The sequence below is a fragment of the Phyllostomus hastatus genome, unplaced genomic scaffold (assembly GCF_019186645.2).
Source record: "Phyllostomus hastatus isolate PE091 unplaced genomic scaffold, TTU_PhHast_1.1 phas_contig_198, whole genome shotgun sequence".
NCBI lineage: Eukaryota > Metazoa > Chordata > Mammalia > Chiroptera > Phyllostomidae > Phyllostomus > Phyllostomus hastatus.
In genome coordinates, this window is record NW_025333715.1 from 3,554,274 (window position 1) to 3,569,486 (window position 15,213).

Consider the following 15,213-nt stretch of genomic DNA (forward strand, 5'->3'; position numbering starts at 1 on the left):
AGACAGGTGTCTTTGTCCGGTCTGTTCGCCGCCGTGCCCCCAGCACCTAGGGCAGAGCCTGGCAGTGCGACACTCGGTGCCTGTGTGTTGAATGAATGAAAGTGTCCAGAGTGAGCGTAATACCGGAAGTCAGAAAGCTGAACTTGCTACTTACTTAGGTAAGAATGGCTATGCCAATCAGGCAAAGCCGTGCTGAGCAAAGCAAACCGCTGGCCCTCCCCCAGCTTGGGGAGGAGCTTGTTTGGGGTTGCGTTGGTAACGGGAAGGAATAGGTGGGGTCAGTCGTAGGAGTGCGGCCTGTGCTGGGCACCAAGGAAAACCAGGCTCAGAAGCCTGAACTCGGGTCCTGCTGGGTCAGGCGCCCACCTGATCCCGGAGCTCTCGGACCTCAGGCTTTCTCCAGGCTCAGGGCGGGTGGGGGGGGGCTAGTCTTCAGTCAGGGTCCCCCTGCTCGGTCACCGTCCCTCCGTCGGAGCGGCAGGAGCGGCCGGCAGGGCTCGTCCCGATCGTGGGCACTGCCACTGCGCCTCCATGGAGAAGCCTGATTACAGGTCAAGGCCAGGGTGGCTGCACCCCACTGTGGTGTCCACGTTGCCTGCTGGGCTGGGACTGTGAAAGTGGTGAGTGTTCCAGACAGTAGACACAGAGTGACTGAGACAAACACACGCTGCAGAAGGTGCTATTTAGAAGCTTCTGGAAGGCCCTCTAGAGCCATGGTCTGAGAGTCCTGGGACTGATGAGAGAACTGAGTCCCCAGCCTCCTCCGTCTCGTCATCCAAGTTGCTTTCTGCTCACTGAGCCCCAGTGCAGACTGTCCCGCCCCCCCTCCGCTGCGAGTTCAAGTGCAAAGGGAAGTGCTGGCAGTGGCTCAGACGCCCCCTGGCTGGCCAGAGAAAGCCCAGGGTCTTCCTGTTGCCCACGACTACCTGCACGAGGAGGCCAGGTGGTCCGTCGTGGCCCCGCCATGCCGGGTTCTCTCCGGACAGACCGGCGGCCTCCGCAGGCTGCTTCCCCAGGCCTTGTTCACGTCCCCGGAGACGGGCCCTCGGGTGCTTTGCAAGCAGGCGTCCTGCACGGAGGGCGCTGGGGAATCCTTCCCTGTCACTGTGGCCCTGATGAGCCAGGCTTCCAGCCGGGACCTCCTAGAGCTGCGGCGCCTTGTCTCTGGGTGTCACCACAAGGCACAGTCGGAATCCTTGCAGGATGGTGGCCCCCCTGCCCCGTCGCCCAGAGCTGGGCACTTCCCTGCTCTTCTGTGTCTTGTCTGCAGAGAGCATTGTAACCAGTGAGTTCGGGGGACACACTCGGCACCATTTTTCATTGCCAGCTTCCCGAGCAACAGCTTGGAGCACCGACTGGAAGAGCTGGGACAGGGGGGCGGGCGTTCTGGCCGAGACGGAGGCGTGAGTAGAAACGCTTCACCTCCTCACATGGCAAAAGAAGGGCAACAACCAACTTAAAAACAAACAACAGCCAGAGCTGCCAGAAACTCAAACTGCATGGAAGTCCGACAACCAAGGAGCTAAAGAGACGTCCACCCCGACTGAGATGGAGAAAACCAGTCCGTCGTCGTAAGGGGAGAGTCTGGGCGGGAGAAGGGTCCCAGCTCAGCACGCCACGCGGCCCTCTGCCACTGCCGGTCCTGCTGGCGAGGCCCGCGGTGCAGGAAAGGTCTTGGCCTCCGACCCCGACGCCGACCTCTGAGAGTCCGGTGGGAACGCCGAGACAGCCGGGAGTGACAGCAGCTGTTTGGAGGGTACATTGAGGTTGGTTTTGATAAGAGATGCTGAATCATCTTTGGTGCCAACATGAGAACTTACCTTTTAGAGAATCCCGCGTGGCGTTCCAGGCAGAAGAGGGAAAACCCTCACACCTTTTACCAGCTTCGTGCCTCAGCAAAGTAACCTGAACCTCAGGGGCTGCGATTAGGACGCGAAGCGAGGTGGCAGTCCCGGGGTCGAGGGGTCAGTGATGCCGGGAGACGGCGCACGCCCGTCAGGCCCGGCGCACGGTCCGTGTGATGGCGGCAGATCTGCGCGGCAGACCTGTGGGCTCTCTGCGGAAGACACACGTTTGAAGTCTCTCTGTGAGCGCTGTCGGGAGATGTGAGATCTGGAACTGGGAATAAAGGAATGTGGGTTCTGAAAAAGAAAGAACGGGGACGATGGCCGCACCCGAGTGAAGGCCAGGTGCGTGGCGGCTGTCAGTGCGCAGGGAGGCGCGGGTGGGCACGTCCGGCCTGGTGACCCTGAGTGGGTGAGGCGCGGGAGGCCGAGGCCCGCAGAGCAGAGGGCGGAGAGCGTGCGGAGGGAGCCCAGAGACCAGTGGACGCCCCGGGGAACCTGCGCAGGGTTGGGGGGCCTGGGCGGGGGCGGTCTGCTTCGCGCTGTCACCTTCCTGTCGGAGGCTCCGGGACAGCGGCCGGTTTCTGGGGCCCGTCCGTGCCGGGGGCCCTCGGGAGGACCTCAGACTGCGCCGTCCCACAGGTGACTCTGCAGGGTGCATTGCCACCTTCCGACGCACTGCACCGGGGTGACGAAGAGGTGACGTCTCCCGGTGCTTTACGAGCAGCACCCCCAGTCGGACGTGCCTGCGGGCCGCCGAGGCAGCTGGCGTGCCCCGAGTAAGGGCTGCAGAACCCGACCCTGTCTGAGCCCTGGGAGTGCCGTCCTCCTCGGCGCTGTCTTTGCGGCCACCGGAGCACGAGGAGCCGCGTCGGCTCACCCGGGAAGCGCGCACACTGTCGCTGGGGCACGGTCACGACCTGGTGGGCCCCGAGGGGGCGGCCCCCCATCTGCGTCCCGTCTTCACACTGCACCCGGGGTGCTGTGGGTTACCGATGGGCCCCCGGACCCCAAACCTGGCGGGCGTCTGTCCGTGGTACCAGCCGACCCCTGGGGAATTGACAGCAAGTGCAGGGAGCTCTCGGGGTGTCTCCTGGGAAGCGTGTAGGTGGCACCCTGTTTCCTCACCAGCGTGGCCCTGGGCGCCCTTGGGGGCCCGCCTGGCTCGAGCCATCTGTAGGCGTGTTCACGGGCGGTTCTTGGTTTCCTGAGACAGAGACACTGGGCCTCGCGTTCAGTGGGCGGCCGGATGTTGTATCGGGAGGACAGTGGGTTCGTGTTTCTGGAGTATTCACTTCCTGAGGCTTCCGGAAAATGTGCAGCCACAGGCTGAAGATCACCCCAGTTGGCAGTTTCCCACTTCAGTTTATGTCGCCAACAAGGCCCCTGTGGCAGCCTGCCCCTCCCCCGGGACCAGAGCGGGCGCCCCCAGAGGCACGCTCGCTGAGGCCGGGTGTTGCGGCCCCATTGGACCAGTCCTGCCGCTTCCCGGACGACAGGACCCTCGGTCTGTCCTTCCGAGTCTGGGCACTGCCCGGGCCCCCAGGGCACAAGGAGACACGAGAGGAACCCGGAGGGCGCGGATTTGGACACCTTCAGACGCCTCGGGGGTGCGTCCGAGGGCTGCCCCTGGGGCCTCCTAGCAGCCCACGTGCTTACAGCTGGTCACGGCCAAGAAGCCCGTGTCCCTTTTCAGTGGTCCCTCCCCCAGCTGGGCTTAGACGCCTGCTCCGGAGGAGCCTGCCCTCCGGAGCGCCTGGTCTGGGCCCAGCCCCGTGTGGGGGAAGGGAGCAAGCTGGCTCTCTGAGCCCCAAGTGCCCACGCGTCCCCTGCCCTCCAGGGCCATCTGGCCGTGGCACAGGTGCAGTGGGAGTCCCCGGTGGTCCATGCCCACACTGGCCCCAGGAAGCCCCTGCCCCGGCCCCCACGAGCCCTCTCTCCTGTCTTCTCTCCTGTCTCCCTTCCCTGCAGAGACAGGCAAGTGCCTTTCCCGGGCCAGGGCCGCCCCCCAGGCCCAGCTGTCCTGCAGCAAGGGCGGCAGCGTGGAAAGCTGCGTCCTCTCCTGCCCGGCTCCCACCCACTTTTCGCCAGGTACCTGACACTGTCCCCGGGATGGGAGGGGCGGGCCGCTTCCTCCCCTGGGCCCACACCTGCCCCTGCTGGTCTCCAGGAAGGGCCCCAGCCCTCATCTCTGGGCGACTCTGGGCAGCCGTCTGGTCCCCTCCACAAGTGGGCCCTTTCCTGCCCAGCCGCTGACCTGTGGTTGAGCAGCAGAAGTGAACTGACGGAAGGGTCTGTCCCTCTCCGCGGAGGCCCCTGAGGCCTGGGGGCCCTGGACGGGAGGGGCGCCAGGCCCACCTCACTGCCGGCCTCTCCGCAGACTCGGAAAACAGCTACAGCCTGAGCTGCGGTGTCCCCGGTCTCCAGGGCAGGACGCTGCAGAAGCGCAATGGCACCAGCTCCAGCGCCGGGCCCAGCTGCTCAGGTAGCCCAGGCCTGTCCGAGTGGCACACACCCGGGGGCGGCCTTCGACTTGGCGTCCGGCTCCTCGCTGGGGGCAGTGGGAGGGGCGTGGCCCAGAGAAGAGCTTCCGGGGGAGCTCAGTCGCTGAGAGCAGGCCAGGACCTGGGAGCAAGCAGGCTGCGGGCCGAGCCCCGGCCCGGGGGCAGCAGACCGTGGGAGGGCCCTCGGACACGGAGGCTGCAGGCCGCGGCACCAGGGCGGTCCTAGGCCTGGAGGCGCTGGGAGTTCAGGGGTCTCTGTGTCTGTGCAGTGAGTCCCACCTGCTGTGGCCACTGGTCCTTCCCGAGTCAGAGCTGCCCTGAGGTGCCAGATGCACATCGCTCACCCACCCTGGCTCCGCCCCCCAGCAGGAGCAGGGTGGGGTCGGCATCACCTTGTCCCGTCCAGGGTGCCGACTCACCGGCCTGGGTGCATCTGTGTGCCTGACGCGGCCCGGCAGGGCTCTGCGCCTCCGTGGTTGCCGGGCTCCCTGGTCCAGGGGGCTGCGCCTCCCTCTTCGGAGGAAGCCGCGGTCTGGGCATCTGTAGTATCTCGACCCCCCTCCCTCCCTTGCTCCCCTCTCTCCTCTGACCCCTGTCCTGAAAGCGCGAGCCACGCAAACTGGCCTGGGGGTGGGGGTGGGGGTGGGGAGGCTCTCCTGTCCTCTTCCGCAGAAGAGTCTGTCCGGGTGGCCCCGGCCGGATCCTGGCCCCACCATCCGATCTGGGCCCTTTCTGGCCTTGCAAGGAGAGACATGAGGCCACTCCAGACCCTGGTGGATGGGCCCCCAGCAGCCCCTCACACTCAGGCGTGCCCTCTGCAGCCCCCAGCCCCCACCCCCTCCCTGCCGCAGAGGAGGCCACCACCTGGGGACCTTGGCTTTCCCCAGGCGCCCCCACCACCCCCATCAGGCAGAAGGCCCGCTTCAAGATCCGGGATGCCAAGTGCCACCTCCGGCCCCGTGGCCGGGAGCCAGCCAAGGAGGCCCTGAGGCAGCTGCTGCTGGGTGAGTGGGCCACCTGGTGCCAAGCCACGCCAGGGGCAGCGGGGGTTCCCCTGCGGGGGGGCCGAGAGCCAGCGTCCAGAGAGGCTGGGTCCGTGGGGACAGAGCCTCTGCATTGTTGTCACCGTGGCCCCTTGGCCGCGGCAGCTGCACCTGGGGCACTGTGGACAACGGCGGTGGCCCCTGGGGAGGTAGTCGGCAATAAGTGGGAAACTTGGGTCCCCCAGCATCCCTGGGACCCTCATCCTCGCCTCGCTTGGGCTTAACGAGCTCCCTGGGGCAGGGGCCTTCCGTCCGAGTGTCAGGGACCCCCGGGGCTCACTTCACAGCTGGTCCTCTGGCAGGCGCCCCAGAAGGATGTCCAGGAGGGGGGTAGTGGGGGGAACCTCTCAGCTCTGCTTCCGTGAAGACAGCTGAGCATCTAGGGTTGCTCCCCAAAGCCAGCCGCCCTCAGCACTCAGGAGGCCCAGCCCTGAGGCCGAGCTGCCTGAGCCGCAGCTGCACCAGGAATATGCAGGGGGCGCCTCCCCGTGATGGGCTCGGGGGGCCGGGACAGGGTTGGGTCAGCCACCGGCCCCTCATGAGGCCCGGAGCCCGGCCCGGCCTTCCCCAGCCCCGGCTTCCCCGTCTGCCCCTCGGGCGAGCGGGACCCCGGCCGACAGCCGTCTGTGTGCCGCCTAGGTGGGACGCTACTCCCTGCCCTGGGCAGCTTTGCCACAGCCGTCCCTTCCTTGTCCAGAAAACTACCACCTGACCTTCGTGACCCTCAAGTGCGACTCCTCCAAGAAGAGGCGCCGTGGCCAGAAGTCCCCGTCCAAGGAGGTGACCCACATCACAGCAGAGTTCGAGGTCGAGACAAAGGCCGAAGAGGCCTCAGGTGGGCGAGGGGCTCCCCTGTGGGCTGCTGAGGGCCTCGGTAGGGGCGTCTGTCAGTGAGCAGAAGGGCTCGGGGCCCACGGGGACAGCCACACGGCCTCTCCCACCCCTCTCCGCCCTCGCTGGGGCCTGGAGGGGCTGGTCCCCACGGCCCGCCCAGAGCCATCGCGCCGAAGACCCGTCTTCCCCCGGTTCCGGAGGGGAGCTTGGAGTTCACACCGACGCCCTCCTCTTGGCCGTCAACGCGCGCCGAGTTGTGACAGAGGAGCTGGGGCCGGGCAGCAGACGTGCAGGCCTGCACAGGGACTGCCTAGTGCTGCGGGGACACGCAGGGCCCAGGGCGGAGGTTTCTGCCCCGGAGGGGAGCCCAGGAAGTCTTCCTAAGAGAGCCTCCATTGATTCCGGACTTGAAACCAAGTTCACCCAGTGGAAGAGGTGGCAGGGAATGGCGTTCAGGCAGGGGGAATAGAATAGGCAGAGGCACAGAGGTCAGAGGGGGCAAGCTGTGTCTGGGAAGCAGTGAGAGAGGCGGGATGTCTCGGAGCAGTCACGGCGCGTGTGGGCGTGCTGGGAGTGGGGCTGGCAGGGCCGGCTGGCGCCGTGCTGTGCCTCGAGGGGCCCGGGCCCCAAGGCCAGAGTGCTGGGCATTTTACCGGGAGCAGCGGCAGCCCGGAGGGTGTTTGAGTGGCAGGGAGGCGCGCCCGTCAAGTGAGCCGTGCCCTGGGGAGGGGTGGCGTGTAGCAGCAGAGGCCTGGCCCCCAGGTCGGCTGCAGGGCCTCGGGCGGGGCCTCGGGCGGGGCCTCGGGCGGGGCCTGGCTCCAGGAGCCTCGGTCTCCCGGCCTGTCAGAGAGATGCTGCCTCCTCGCCCGGCCCGCTGAGGCATGCGCTCCAGGCCGTGGCTGGCCCAGGCGAGGCCTGGGGTGTGGGCAGCCCCCGGTGGGCCGCGGGTGCCCGTGACGGCCCTCCCCACCCCCGCAGACACCTGCGAGGCGGACTGCGTGCGCAAGCGAGCGGAGCAGAGCCTGCAGGCCGCCCTCAGGACCCTGCGCAAGGCCGTCGGCCGGCAGCGCTTCTCCGTCCAGGTCGCGGGCACTGAGTACGAGGTGGCGCAGCGGCCGGCCAAGGCCCCGGAGGCCCAGGGGGCGTGCGGCACGGGCCAGGTGCTCCAGGACGGCAAGTGCGGTGAGTCCCTGCCACGGCCACTTCCTCTGTTCTTCCCCCCCCTCCCCCCGAGCAGCCCAGGGAGCAGCCCGCAAGGGAGACAGGCACGTCCAGGGGGAGGTGGGACGGGGCCACGGGAGGCCTGCCGGAGAGCAGCGCGCCGCGCTGGTCCTGGTGCCTGTCACGTGACTTGCTGCCCCGGGGCCAGGCCCCGGGCAGGGGTGGAGGGGTCCGCAGGGGACCCTGAGCGGGGGCAGCCAGGAGGGGGTGTGAAACCAGGTCCTCACAGACGGCCCCTCCCCTGGCCTTTCTGGGACGGGTCTGGGCCGCTCTGCGCCCTTTGAGCCCCAGGGACCGGGGCTGTGCCCCGTCTGGTGGGGCAGACCCTGGGCTTGAGGCCCCAGCAGACGGGCCCCCCAGCCACCAGCAGCCTCACCACGTTGCCTCTGCAGTAGCCTGCGAGCCCGGCACCTACTTCCACGGAGACTCCGGCCAGTGTGCGCTGTGCACGCCGGGGACCTACCAGGACAGGGGCGGCCAGCTCAGCTGCACACCGTGCCCCAGCAGCGACGGGCTCGGCCTGGCCGGTGCCCGCAACGTATCTGAGTGTGGAGGCGAGTGTGGGCCCAGCCTGGAAGGACGGGGGGATGGGGACGGGCGCCCTCTGTCTCCACCCAAGCTCCCGAAGCAAAGACCCCAGAGCCTTGTGACATTTGTAAAGCCCTACTCTCTGCAGAGCCTGCCCTGGCCTGGGAACAGAGCAGGCCCGCAGCGTCCACGTGGCATCGGCCACAGCAGTGTAGGTGCACTGGGCTGCCCGCCCCAGGCTCGGGCACGCCCCCTGCAGTTTGGAAAGGACGTTACAGTTTACAACCGCCTGAATGGTTACAGGCCAGCTTGTGGTTATGGTGGAGGCACGGGGTGCTTCAAGGTTGACCAAATGTGGTGCATCTTGGGGAGCACACCACCACCATGAAAATGCTTTTTAAAAAACATTTTGTGTGTGTATTTTTAGAGATGGGGGAGGGAGGTGGGAGAAAGAGGGAGAAAAGCGTAGATGCGCAAGAGATACATTGATCGGCCGCCTCTCGCACGCCCCCCACTGGGGCCCTGGCCCGCAGCCCAGGCGAGTGCCTGGCCGGGAATACAAGCAGCAGCCTTCCAGCTCGCAGGCTGGCGCTCGGTCCGCTGAGCCACACCGGCCACGGCCAAGGAAGTGCTCTATGAAGTGCAACGTGTGCCGGGGCGAGAGCCTTCTCGATGCCGAGAGCGGTCCAGTTGGCCCTGGAGGTGATCCGGAAAGCCCTCGGTCCACGTGCCGAACTCGGTTTGGTTTGCAGAGAGCTTTTCCATCTGCCGCCCCACTTAAGCCTCATCCGGGAGAGGGGCTCGGGGCCACTCGCCGGTCCGCCTCCCGTCCCGGGCCGTTGCGGGAACTGCCCAGGGAACGAGGGGAGCGTGCCTGCGAGGGCGGCCAAGTGGGGTCCTGGGGGTGGCCCAGAGACCTCCCTCCAGCCTTCCCGGGGCAGACGCGGTCGGAGCCAGGCCTGGGTTCCGCAGGCTGCCGCCTGCCTCTGGCCCGCGCCCCTCCGGGAGTGCCATCTCCGTGTGTCTGTCCCCAGGGGAACCTCCGAGTGGCCGTGGCTGGGGGCGGAGAACCCAGAGTCTGGGCTGAGAGGGCCGTAAGCCACCCCTTACTCAGTGCCAGAACACCCTGAAATAAATGACCCCTCCACCTCCCATCTCTCCATGGGGGCCCGTACTTTCCGGCTCAGCGGCAAGGCCGCCTGCCCTTCCTGCTGGTGGGAGGGGCAAGCCAAGCCCGCGGAGCCACACGGAGGGAAGCCTCTGGCAGCTGCAGACGGGGCGGGGGGGGGGCAGCCCAGGCTTCCTCCCAGGCGCCTCCCCCAATGTTGGTGCCTTGCTGCCCGCCCCAGGGGCAGGTGAAGGCCAGGAGGAGGCCCTGGACCGAGGCAGCCCTCCCGCAGCCCGAGTGAGCCGTGACCTCTGCCCCCCAGGCCAGTGCTCTCCGGGTTCCTTCTCAGCTGATGGCTTCCAGCCCTGCCAGGCCTGCCCCGTGGGCTCGTACCAGCCAGAGCCCGGGCGCACTGGCTGCTTCCCCTGCGGCGGCGGGCTGCTCACCAAGCTCGAGGGCTCGGCCTCCTTCCAAGACTGTGAGACCAAAGGTGAGGACACCCCCTGACCCCACAGCCCTGGCAGAGCTGCCCAGGGGCCGTTTCCTGCCCGCAAACCTCCCGAGTCAGAGGAGGAGCCTCGGGCCATCAGGCGAGAGACCAGGTGGCCAGCACAGCGCTGCACGGCAGGGCCCGCGCCAGCGGCAGTTACTGTGCGGAGCGCTGAGCCCCTGGAGCCACCAGGGGGCGCTGCCAGCGCCTCTGGGCACTGGAAGGGCTTCCTGTGGCGTGGAGAAGGGAGTTGTCGGGGGAGGAGGGTGAAGAAGTGCAGGGGCAGCAGGGACAGTGGGGCGAGGTCAGAGTCTCACCTTAAGAGAGACCCTCCCTCCAGAGCTACCAGCTGAAACCCAGCCAGTCCTCCACCCACACCCATGGTCCCCAGCCCTCACCCCCACCCCCGGAGCCACCCTCCACCGGCCCACCGACAGCCCTGCTCCCAGCCCTGCTCCCCTCCGCGCCCCGCCCAGACGGAGCGAGCGAGCACTCTGCACACTCTGGACGGGATCAGGGAACAGAGGGGTCAGCCTGCCCAGGGACTGGACACGGGCAGTGGGAGGTCAGCGGGCGGTGGGGAAGGGCCTCGAATGCTGGGACCTGGGGGACAGGGGGCCCGGGGAGAGTGCCCCACCCTTCCCCACCGGTGCCCCCCCAGTGCACTGCTCCCCGGGCCACCACTACAACACCACCACGCACCGGTGTGTCCGCTGCCCGGCCGGCACCTACCAGCCCGAGTTCGGCCAGAACCACTGTGTCGCCTGCCCGGGCAACACCAGCACGGACTTCGACGGCTCCACCAATGTCACCCACTGCAAAAGTAGGTGCCGCCCCTCCTAGGGTCTGGGTGCCGGGGTGCTGGGGGGTGCCGGGGCAGGGGCAGGGGCGTCCACCCAGAAGCCTATGGTGTGGGAGCTGAGCTCAGCACGGCCTGGTCTGCAGAGCGCTGGCCGCACGCCCGGCCCGCACCTGTCCCGCCGCTCCCTGGGGTGGCCCGCGCCTCTGGGCCAGGCCAGGCCCTGCTGCGGGCTCTGGGTCCGTGGGAGGGGAAGCAGGGCAGGGCCGGCAAGTCTGGGGGGCAGCTGCCGAGAGCCAGGCCCTGCAGTGGAAGACCCACACCGAGCAGACTGCCGGGTGGGTGAGAACCAGGCCACCGGGGTCCCAGGAAGCGGGAGGCCAAGTGTGCCCAGTGTGGCCATGCCAGGAAGAGACCCCGCCCCTGCCCATGTTCATGAGCAACTCGCTTTCCCCGGAGACAGGTGGGCAGCGCCAGACAGTCGGGGAAACCGGTAACGCCTCCAGCCGGCACTGAGCAGCTCCTTCGGGCCTGACAAGGAGGGTGCTGACCTGACTTTAGGTTCTTTTGGCTCGTTTTTCAGAGCCCTTCAGGGCCTGTGTTCCGGCGCTCTGCCCTCTCCCCATGCGGCTCCCAGCCGGCCAGTCCCTTTGCTGGGCCGCTGGTCATCTCTGGGACAGCCCAGAGGCCCCTGACAGGGGGTTAGTCCTGGGGTCGAAACCGTCCCCTCTGCCCAGGGCTGCCCCCAGCTGCAGGCATGGCCCCCGGGGCAGAAGAGCAGGCACAGTGCTGGAGCTCAGCAGAGACGGTTTTAAACGTCCTAATGAGTAAAAGTGGGTAAACCAAAGTGGGAAGGAAGCTTCTGGAGCAAAAAGGTGAACATGAAATGTTTCCCAGAAACTCTGACACGAGGACAGGGTTTTTACATGAGCATGTGTGAGAAAAGTACGCACGTCCAATATTTACGTTCACTTCTCTCTGCGTGAAGATGGTGACTTCCTTCACGAGGCTCAGGCCAGGAACCGTTTAAGCCCGTAAAAAGGTCACCTGCGGCCCCGTCCAGGACGCGCAGCTGAGCTAAAAAGGAGCAGAACGGGGAGCGGGGCTCTCTTCCCATGGGGGTTGCCTGCTGACCCTCGTCCTTCCCGCTTCGGGGAAGGGCCGCCCCACCTGGCGCCCGCCCCACCTGGCGCCCGCCCCACCTGGCATCTGCTGGGCACAAGGGCCATGCTGAGGAAAGGCGTGCCCAGACGGGGGAGGGGAGACAAGGGGGTGTTGGGGCTCCCTCCGGCTCTGGCAGCTGCAGGGGTTTGCAGGCTGCCCGCCCCCGGGGCCCGTGGCAGGAGGCCCAGGCGAGGCCCAGACAGAGACCCAGGTTCGGGGAGGCAGCCGAGGGCGCCCAGGAAGCAGGCGACGCTCGCCGGCCCTCGGAGAGCCAACACAAATGGGGCCCCTCTCCAGCCCAGGGTGGGGCTGGGGAGGGGACCCCAGGGAAGACGGGTTCTGGGCCTGGCTGGCCGGTGGGGAGGGCCGGGGGGAGGCAGGCCAAGACAGGACGGAGTCCTGCCGGCCTCCGAGGCTGCGGCGGGCCTGGCTGGCCAGCCGCCCACCCGGCTGGGCCTGAGCAGGCCCACGGGCCACGGCACCCACAGACCAGCACTGCGGCGGCGAGCTCGGCGACTACACGGGCTACATCGAGTCCCCCAACTACCCCGGCGACTACCCGGCCAACGCGGAGTGCGTGTGGCACATCTCCCCGCCCCCCAAGCGCAGGATCCTCGTCGTGGTCCCCGAGGTCTTCCTGCCCGTCGAGGACGAGTGTGGCGACGTGCTGGTCATGCGCAAGAGTGGTAGGTGCCTGCCGAGGCGGGGGCCTCGGCCTCGCGACCCCCGTCACTCACCCCCGTGCAGCTCCACGGGGCGGGTCCAAGCCCGCCTCCGACCGACCCCCGGGGCCAAGTGTTGCGGAGCTGCTCGGAAAGGTCTGGAAAGCCCCGGGTCTGCCGGCTCTCATCTCGGCGGTCCCTCCAGCCCTGCCCCACCGCCCAGGCTGAGACCCCGGGGTGACCCCTACCCCACAGGCCTCCTGCTGCCTCTGGAGCTGGGGCAGGCGTGGCACGGGGCCGCTTGGAGCCCACACGCAAGACACCAGGGTCAGGCCGCCCGTTGCCCGCCCTCGGTGAGCCCCGCTCGTCCCCCCCCCATGGGGCTCGTGGTGGGGCTTCAGGCGACGAGCGGCGGGCCGGACGCCGCGGCAGCCAGAAGGGCCCGGGTGCCCGTGAGCCCCCCAGGGACCAGGCCGAATCCCTCACAGCGTGTGCTGGCGTGGGCCAGCGGCGCCTGAGGGAGCAGGCTCCTGGTCAGAGGTGGGGGCAGGGGGACACAGGCAGACACAGAAGGACGCCTGCCCGCCCGGGCCAAGGCTGCCCCTGAGACGCAGGGACCAGGCGAGAGTGGGAGGCGCTGCTTGGTCTCCATCCCTGTGTCCCCCTCGGTGCAGCCGGGGGGGCCGGAAACGCGGTGTCCTGTGAGGACTGAGGCCACCAGGGGCCGGGGGCTGCCCAGGGTCCCACGGCAGCGCAGAACCCCGCCCCGGGCCACGCCCCGCCCGTCTCCAGCCCCGCAGCCCCAGCATTCTCCCCGCCCTCCACTGGTCCCGCTCAGGGCTGAGCTTCAGCGAGCCAGCCTCGCCTGCCCCGGGCACCCCAGGCAGCCTCCCAGGGATCAGTAAGGGGGTGGGTTGCCCCAGGCCTCCGAGGGGCGGGGGTCCTCCCCGGAGCTGAGCTGCAACAGGCCTGCTTTTGAGGAGCAGGTGGCAGGGAGACAGTGACAACCCCATAGAGAGAGGCTGTAATGAAGGGTTCACCAGAGCAGAGCAGGAGTGTGGCAGGGATGGGGCAGGCAGGAGGGCTTCCTGGAGAAGGGGCCATGGAAACGGGTTCAGAAGGACGAGGAGGAACTGGGGTTGAGGGCTGAGGGCAGGGAAGGGCACCCGAGGTAGAGGTGGGAGGTGTGGACACCAGGATGAGCTGGGTGCTGGGTGGCTGACCGGGTCGGGGGCACGCAGCCCGAGGGGCAGGGCGGGGCGGGCGAGGAGCAGTGGCGTGCCGTCACCCCCAGCCTCGCCCACGTCCGTCACCACCTACGAGACCTGCCAGACCTACGAGAGGCCCATCGCCTTCACCGCCCGCTCCCGGAAGCTCTGGATCCAGTTCAAGTCCAACGAAGGCAACAGCGGCAGAGGCTTCCAAGTGCCCTACGTCACCTACGACGGTGAGCGCCCAGCCCGGGCCGGCCCTGGGGACACGGGGCCTAGTCACCCCCCTACCGCCTCAGGGGGCTGCAGCCTTGGGGAGGGGGGCACGGGCACGCAGCGGGCCCGAGGCGCGGATGGGGGAGCAGGGCATGGGGTCTGCGGGCTCCAGCACAAGGCACCGCCCCAGCAGAGTTCTGAGGACTGAGTAGGGGGTTCCAGCTGGTGAGACCTGGAGAACAATCTGGGGGTAGGGCCCAGGGACTCAGAGGCAAAGCTGCCGACAGCTGGCGCGAAGGAGGGCAGAGGCTGTGGGGGGGGTTCAGGGGGCGTGCCACGGCCAGTCTGCAGCCTCACCTTCCTGCCCCCACGGGTGCAGAGGACTACCAGCAGTTGATAGAGGATATCGTTCGCGACGGGCGGCTCTACGCCTCGGAGAATCACCAGGAGATTTTGAAAGTGAGTGGCTGTCTTTGCGAGAAGGGCCCCTGTGACCTCGGGACAGGCCTGTGGGACCCAGGGCACCGCTGCCCCCAGCCCCCCGTCCAGAGCAGGGAAGGAGGGTGTGACAGGTGGGGAGAAGGTGCCGGCCCCGGGGGTCTAGCCCAGCACCTGGCGGCTTGTCCTTGGGCGGGGGCCTTACTGGCTCTCGGCCCGACTTTCCGCGTCCGTGAGGTGAGGGCGGTTTGAGAGGGAGGCGGTTTGAGAGGGAGGCGGTTTGAGAGGGAGGCGTGTTAAAATCAGGGGTCCGAGCACGGCCTTTGGGGTGGGCCCCTTCCTCATCCCACTCGTGCCCCGAGGAACCGAGCCACCTTGTCACACAGGGTCCCGGGGGACTGGGCCGTCAGGCAGCAGACGCTGGGCAGGGCGGGCCCCGTGTCCTTGCCTCCCCCCAGAGGCCGACCGGGGACCTTCCTGGGCTCCGCCCCGCACACGGCACCCCAGCCCGGAGGGCCCAGTGGGGCTGGGCCGCCCGCGGGCTGGCCTCCTCTCCAGACGTCACTCGCAGCCTGGACAGAGGCAGCTCACGGCGAGGGGCCCTCCAGGCCCATCCGCTCCGGCACACAGTAGGCAGTTTGTAAGTCAGGAGGCTGGGCCTACTGTGGACCACGGATCTCGGAGCTCCGCACCTGGGCCGGCTCCTCGCTCTCCTGCTGCACGTGGGCCTCGCGGCCTGAGCAGAGGGACCACTCGGGGACAGCCCCCTCCCGAGGGGAGGGCCGGCTCCCAGGCGGAGCAGCTAGGCAGCAGGTCCCGGGACCGCAGTCTCACCCGCAGGTCGGCTCCGGCCCGTTTTGTTTCCCAACGGAACGCTCACTGAGTAAAGCAGTACTGGGACCCCAAGAGTTCCGACCAGTAGACTGTCTTTTAAAAATTTTTAAGAGTTTATTTGAGCCAAACTGACATATGTCTGGGAACAAGATCTCAAATGCCCCCCAAGAGACTATTTAAAAACCAGTTAGTCGGACAGTTAAAACGAAAACTTATTTATGGAAAGAGACTCTGTGGGCTCCTCAAACCTGCCAGCCAGCCCAGCGCCCAGCCCGCCCCGCCCCCTCCCCGCAGCGGAGAGGCAGGGGCAGGGCCCC

General features: G+C 67.8%; 1 protein-coding gene across 4 annotated transcripts in view; it reads left to right on the top strand.

Annotated features, from left to right (window-relative positions):
- The window catches only part of SCUBE1 (signal peptide, CUB domain and EGF like domain containing 1), a 110,447-nt gene that overhangs the window by 90,238 nt on the left and 4,996 nt on the right, over positions 1–15,213 (top strand). For 3 of the 4 annotated variants that reach the window (XM_045835039.1, XM_045835041.1, XM_045835042.1), the window contains 11 exons: positions 3,816–3,935; positions 4,225–4,329; positions 5,236–5,352; positions 6,089–6,226; positions 7,204–7,407; positions 7,839–8,000; positions 9,405–9,572; positions 10,234–10,395; positions 12,024–12,221; positions 13,492–13,644; positions 14,004–14,083. In XM_045835039.1, the coding sequence (XP_045690995.1) occupies positions 3,816–3,935; positions 4,225–4,329; positions 5,236–5,352; positions 6,089–6,226; positions 7,204–7,407; positions 7,839–8,000; positions 9,405–9,572; positions 10,234–10,395; positions 12,024–12,221; positions 13,492–13,644; positions 14,004–14,083 (1,607 nt within the window). The remainder of the gene's footprint in view (positions 1–3,815; positions 3,936–4,224; positions 4,330–5,235; positions 5,353–6,088; positions 6,227–7,203; positions 7,408–7,838; positions 8,001–9,404; positions 9,573–10,233; positions 10,396–12,023; positions 12,222–13,491; positions 13,645–14,003; positions 14,084–15,213) is intronic. The other variant, XM_045835040.1, reaches the window with a different exon arrangement.